At 42.9% G+C, this 6891-nt stretch overlaps 1 protein-coding gene across 1 annotated transcript; it reads left to right on the top strand.

The window, feature by feature from the left end:
• Positions 1-391: 391 nt before the first annotated feature.
• On the top strand, positions 392-4316 carry LOC129859743 (uncharacterized). Its single transcript, XM_055929856.1, has 7 exons — positions 392-735; positions 848-1095; positions 1256-1496; positions 1590-1686; positions 1758-1991; positions 2604-2779; positions 3993-4316. Exons 1-7 carry the CDS (start codon positions 653-655, stop codon positions 4210-4212), a joined length of 1299 nt encoding a protein of 432 aa, XP_055785831.1. The 5' UTR covers positions 392-652; the 3' UTR covers positions 4213-4316.
• The last annotated feature ends 2575 nt before the right edge of the window (positions 4317-6891 follow it).

The following is a 6891-nucleotide window of genomic DNA, read 5'->3' as shown; positions in this document are numbered from 1 at the left end:
CCCAGCTGCTAATGCATTGGTGCCTATGCGAGAGCCACCCCATTAAGCAGACCAGAACTTACATTTAAAAAATATATATTTGTCCCTCATAGCAGTGGTTGATTTATTTTATTTGACAGTTTAACAAATACATACACACAGTACAAATCTAGACAGAGATAATAGAACAAAGTCAACTACTTATTTCAGTTGTGTCCCTTGCTGTCGTTTCCATTCTGGTCCATGTGGATTTGATGTTTTTCATGTCATATGTGCTCCCCTGCTGCAAAGCCTCTATTGCCCTCTCTGGGACAAATAATGCTGAAAGTTGAAACTTGAAATTGAGGCCTATTTGAGTGTCATTAGATACAATATTTTGCATGTCATGCATGTCTTCATCTCACTCTAAGGATCAGAGGCTGCGTTTAAACAGGCAGCCCAATTCTGATCTTTTGCCAAATTGTGTGCAAAAGAGCTGATCTGACTGGTCAAAAGACCAATTTGTGAGAAAGAATTATCAGAATTGGGCTGCCTGTGTAAACGCAGCCAGGGAACAAGTGCGACTACATTATTAACTTTCACTTCTCTTCAAAGGTCACCTCAATTTTCAACCGTCACCTCAATCGTCACCTCAATCTTCACCTTCTATAAACTACCTTCCTAGATCTGGCTGATGATGGTGAAGAGGCGTGCGTTCTCTCTACTGATAGCTTCTGCTCTGGCAGTCATGGTCTACGTCATCTTCACATTGCCCAGGTACCGTGAAGCCTCTGCCGTACGATCAAGAAAAAAAAGTGCCAAAGGGAAAGCATTGTCTGGGACACACATTTCTGCTGTAGAAATACAACATCTGTCCATGATTCCTCAGGTCACAGCCAGGCAACCACCAGCATCTCTATCCGCACCACATCTCTGACCAGTCCATCACGCCTGTCAACGACACCAAACACTTCATGGTGGGGGCCTACAAGGAACATCGTGTGGAGGGAAGCTCCGTACGCATCATCAGTATCTTCAGACGAGACTCAGTCCAGCCTCTGTATTGTGTGTTCTACTGTGGGACTCACTGGGCTAATGGAACGAAGGCTGAAGTCCAGATGCACTCGGATCACTTTGGTACCTGCTATTTGCTATTTGGTTTGAGCCCTGCACTGACACACCTGAATCAACACCCGAATCAAAGAAATAAGGGGCTTGGTGATTCGCTGATTAGTTGGTTGATTTAGTTTACACTATACAGTAATTATATGTGTCCCTGTTCTATATTGGGATAAAGGTTTCCGCTTCGTGACGACCGACGTCCTTTGTCCGAATCTTCCCGACTGCAACCCGTCACACGTGACCCTCGCCACACAAGCTGACGCCAAGCTCGCTCAGAACCAAACCTTCCTCTGCATCCAGAACCTTGTGAAAAGGGAGGAAGAGGAGTTTCAGTTCAACTTCACTGTCTGTTGGTCCAATTTATTTGGCGATTATAACAACGTGCTTCAGGTCACCCAGACTCTGGAGATGTACAAGTGGGTATTGATTGAGTGATTGGTTGATTGATTGATGGATTGCTTGATTGGTTAATTGATGGATTGATTGGTCGATTGATTGCTATGTTGCAGGTTGTTGGGAGTGCAGCATGTTGTGGTGTATAACACCAGCTGTGGACCAGACCTGGAGAGACTGCTACAGAGTTACACACAGGAGGGCTTTGTTGAGGTAGGAATGAATTGATTGGATGGATGGACAGATAGATGGGATTCATTAACTGACTGATTGATTGACTGCAGGTGGTGCCCTGGCCTATCGACCAACACATGAACCCGTCCCGTGGGTGGCAGCCCAGTGAACATGGAGGGGACATCCACTACTATGGCCAGTTGACCACTCTGAATGACTGTGTCTACAGACATATGTATCAGTCACGCTATGTACTGCTGAACGACATCGATGAGATTATAGCTCCATACCAGCATCAAACCCTGCCCCAGATGATGGATGTACTTCAGAGGCAAAACCCAAAGGTAGTGGGAGGACTCAGGGAATTACTGTGTATGTGTGTTAAGGTAGATCATTACGTGTGTGTTGTGCATATGTTAGGCTGTGTTTACACAGGCATCCCAATGCAGATTATTTTCCTCAATTATTTGGCACATCTGATACAAATGTGATATTTTCCCAATCACATCAGATCTTCTCACATCAGATCTTTTTTTGAATTGATCTAATTGGTCAAAAGACCAATTAGTGAAAAAATATCATATTTGGGCTAACTGTGTAAACGCAGCCATGGAATTTTATCTTTTGAGTTCTGATACCACATTCGTATGTGGTTCTCATCCTCAGTCTGGACACTCAGATCAGAATTGTTGTGCTATGAAGTGTTTGTTTTTGCACGTGACCTGCCATTATCAAGATAACCACCCCAACATTTAAAGGAACAGTGACAGGAAATTCATGAGCATTGCGTTAGCGTGCTATTTCATATGCTACATCAGTGTGAATGTGCAAGTCTGATATGAGTCAAAATACAATAGTGTGGACAGTGACAAAAATAGTTCAGATATGAAGGGAAAAAATCTGAATGAATTCTCTCTCTCTTTCGCCTTCCCTCACTCCACCCTCCATCTCCCCAGGCCGAAGTGTTCCTCATAGAGAACCACATCTTCCCTAAGTCCCAGTTTGAGCCTAGTGGAAGGTTTGAACGGCCCCGATGGCAGGATGTTCCAGGGATCAACATCATGGAGCACATCTACAGAGAGGAGCCAGACTATCGTATCTACCACCCCTCCAAGATGATAGTACGGCCCAGGTTAGAATCTACCACCCCTCCAAGATGATAGTATGGCCCAGAGTAGTATACTAAGAAGCTAGCTAGATATACTCTGGGTTTTCTAAAGCTAGTCAGCTTCAGTTAGGTTCCGATTCCAGCTCAGGCTTCATCCCTATTACGACAGTGGATATTGCTTGTCCTCCTGCCGCTCACTCTAGCAGACTTATAGCTGTGCATGCATGTCTCTCGTGTCTAGTCGAACTCCGAACTCTTCAGAGACAACGCTGAAACATAAATCCATGGGCGAGTCAAGAAAAGCTATCTTGCAAATTATTCAGGTTATGGAGTGAAAAAGGTCATAAGAAGTGCCGTCTTTCTTGTATTACGTATCGTTCATGCCATCTTTGGTGTGATTATCAATGCACAAGCACCCTTTTCCCCCTCCAATAAATAAAATCATTTTATAAAGTCATACAAAAGTCATACTGTGAGTGAAGTTTCAAATGCATCCTGTCATTACTAAATGTGTAATATGATAGGTATTTTAATATTACAATTTTTTTTTACACAAAAAAGCATTTGGTTAATACAATATTTAATCAGTGGTCCTCTTCAAATCAAAAGGATTATGGGAACCTGATCTCATTGGTCCTGAACTCACGGCTCAGACATTTCATTCAGGATAAGTAGAGTTAGCCCTGAGTTAGTCTGCCTCGGAGCAGGTTAGTTCCTAAGGATACTTTGCCATAGAAATGTACCTGGATAAAAGGTGAGCCACATTTGTGTGAGTGGTTATCTCGAGTTGAGCTCAGAGTTTGTAGTATAGTGCTCTTGTTAGAATCTACCAACCCTACAAGATGATTGTACGAGCCAGGTTAGAATCTACCAACCCTACAAGATGATTGTACGAGCCAGGTTAGAATAGAATACAACCTCTGTCTAACAACCCTAGGGCAGTGGAGCAGACGTCGACCCACTCTGTCTAACAACCCTTCTGCGTCTCTGACCCCAGGGCAGTGGAGCAGACGTCGACCCACTCTGTCTAACAACCCTTCTGTGTCTCTGACCCCAGGGCAGTGGAGCAGACGTCGACCCACTCTGTCTAACAACCCTTCTGTGTCTCTGACCCCAGGGCAGTGGAGCAGACGTCGACCCACTCTGTCTAACAACCCTTCTGTGTCTCTGACCCCAGGGCAGTGGAGCAGACGTCGACCCACTCTGTCTAACAACCCTTCTGCGTCTCTGACCCCAGGGCAGTGGAGCAGACGTCGGTCCACTCTGTGCTGCGTAACTTTGGGCAGACAGTGAAGGTTCCTCCTAACGTGTGTCATATCATCCATGTCAGAGTTCCCCTACGAGGAGAACTGACCAAGGAGGAGCTGCATGAAGACAAGAGGATCTGGGACTATGAGAGACAACTGGTGCCTAATGTAGATAAAGCATTGGAGAAGGCAGGACTACTCCGCATGTGAATGGATTTGCTTCATGCTGAACCAAACCTGCAGAGAAGTTTAGCCCCACACTTGAATGCTCTTAACCTGTCTAGGACAGACGTTCCGCAAGCGGAACCCCCCCCCCCCCCCAACATTCCACTGAAAAGGCAGCTTGCGCGAAATTCAAAAAAATTTTTTTGAAATATTTAACTTTCACACATTAACAAGTCCAATACAGCAAATGAAAGATAAACATCTTGTGAATCCAGCCAACATGTCCGATTTTTTAAATGTTTTACAGCGAAAACACAACATATATTTATGTTAGCTCACCACCATATCCAAAAAACACAGCCATTTTTTCACAGCAAAGATAGCTTTCACAAAACCCACAAATATAGATAATATTAATCACTAACCTTTGAACATCTTTATCAGATGACACTAATATGACATCATGTTACACAATACATTTATGTTTTGTTCGATAATGTGCATATTTATAGCCACAAATCTTGGTTTACATTGGCGCTATGTTCAGAAATGCCTCCAAAATATCCAGAGTAATTAGAGAGCCACGTGAAATAACAGAAATACTCATCATAAACTTTGATGAAAGATACATGTTTTACATATAATTAAAGATACACTGGATCTTAATGCAACTGCTGTGTCAGATAAAAAAAAATAACTTTAGTAAAAAGCACACCATGCAATAATCTGAGACGGCGCTCAGCCATTCTCCGCCATGTTGGAGTCAACAGAAATACGAAATTACATCATAAATATTCCCTTACCTTTGATGATCTTTCATCAGAATGCAGTGCCAGGAATCCTAGTTTCACAATAAATCGTTGTTTTGTTTTATAATGTCCATTACTTCTGTCGAATTAGCAACTTTGGCTAGCATGTGTAGTACACATGTCCAAACACTTGCGCAATTGAACAAAAATGTCGAACGAAAACTTCAAAAAGTGATATTACAAGTCGAATAAACTGGTCAAACTCAGTTGAGAATCAATCTTCAGGATATTTTTATCATATATATCCAATAATGTCCCAACCGGAGCATTTCTTCATATCTATATAACTCATGGCAAACATGGACATCACATGCCTAGCGTGTGTGGCCAGGAACTGGCAATCTGCCAGACCAGTCACTCCAATAGCTTTCATCCGGCCCCACATCATGCTATTGGCTTCATTCAACGTTCTACTGACTGTTGACATCTAGTGGAAGGCGTATGAAGTGTATACAGATCCATAAATGACAGAGATTTGAATAGGCGATGACTTTACCATCGACCCATTTCAGATTTTTCGCTTCCTGTTTGGAAGTTTGTCTGCCAAATGAGTTCTGTTATACTCTCAGACATAATTCAAACGGTTTTAGAAACTTCAGAGTGTTTTCTATCCAATAGTAATAATTATATGCATATATTATCATCTGGAACAGAGTAGGAGGCCGTTCAATTTGGGCACCAATTCATCCAAAAGTGAAAATGCTGCCCCCTATCCCAAGCAAGTTTAAGTTGTTGCAGACGTTGAACCGCTATGCTGTTTACTTTGTGCCTCTACGTCATATCGCTGAGTCTATCTTTAAGTGTATTCCAAATGTAATGAAAGTCTGAATAGTATTTTATAAATGTATTTGATTTTATCTGTACTTAAAGTAATAATAATAATAAAGCCCATTTACAATGAGTAGGATTGACTGTGCTTTGTGTACTTTTTAAAGTGTACTTTAAATTCATAGCTTATAAAGTTGTGTTTCAGTATTCTTAGAATACATACAGTTGAAGTTGGAAGATTACATACACTTTAGCCAAATACATTAAAACTCAGTTTTTCACAATTCCTGACATTTAATCGTAGTAAAAATTCCCCGTCTTAGGTCAGTTAGGATCACCACTTGATTTTAAGAATGTGAAATGTCAGAATAATAGTAGAGGGGGGGATCACGTGACACTTGAACGAGATGGCCGCATGAACTAAGAGCTCCGCACAAGTAGTTTCCAATTCCTAATCTTACCTCCACTTCAAGTTTAAACTCCTTTAGCTTTAGTCAAAAAGTCATGGCGGCTACAAAAGGCGACATTTTTACCCGGACTCGAGCATTAGCGACGGAAAAAGCCTCCAAGAAGCAGCTAGCTTCAGATAAAGCTAGCGCCATTAGCCAGGAGCAAGAGGACCCGTTCCCCCCCGAGGCCCAACGAATGCCAACCTTGCACTCTGTCGAAGACATCCTTTCTGAGTTGAGATCCCAACGTACAGAACTCAACATTAAATTAGATGCCATTAACTCTCAGCTCAGTGTGATAGGGGGCAAGGTGACAATCCTGGAAAATGCTTTGCCTGACATCAACAACAAGATAACCATAAACGCGGGGCGCCTGGACGAGGCAGAGGGGCGAATCCTATCCATGGAAAACTTATTGACAGACGCCATGGAAACAATAGCATGTGCTAAAAGGAAAATAGAGCATCTGGAAGAGAAAACAGAGGACCTGGAAAACAGGGGGCGAAGGAATAATTGTGTTCTATTAAATCTGGGCGAAAAAGAAGAGGGAAACATGCCACTGATCCGCTACCTGCAAGACAAACTTCCCGAGTGGCTCCACCTGTCCACCGACAGGCCCATCGAGAGATGGGCCCCCACCAGCAGCCAGACAACCACCGCGCCCAATCACCATACGTTTCCTGAGATTCACCGACAAG

Source organism: Salvelinus fontinalis, chromosome 7, assembly GCF_029448725.1.
Source record: "Salvelinus fontinalis isolate EN_2023a chromosome 7, ASM2944872v1, whole genome shotgun sequence".
Lineage (NCBI taxonomy): Eukaryota > Metazoa > Chordata > Actinopteri > Salmoniformes > Salmonidae > Salvelinus > Salvelinus fontinalis.
This window is presented reverse-complemented; position numbering and strand designations above follow the sequence as displayed.

Excerpts from the sequence above, each read along its gene's own strand:
- LOC129859743 (XM_055929856.1), top strand. The coding sequence starts at position 653 with ATGATGGTGAAGAGGCGTGCGTTCTCTCTACTGATAGCTTCTGCTCTG. Across the intron at positions 1,687-1,757 it reads CACAGGAGGGCTTTGTTGAG|GTGGTGCCCTGGCCTATCGA; the intron begins GTAGGAATGAAT and ends GATTGACTGCAG. Across the intron at positions 2,780-3,992 it reads AAGATGATAGTACGGCCCAG|GGCAGTGGAGCAGACGTCGG; the intron begins GTTAGAATCTAC and ends CTCTGACCCCAG.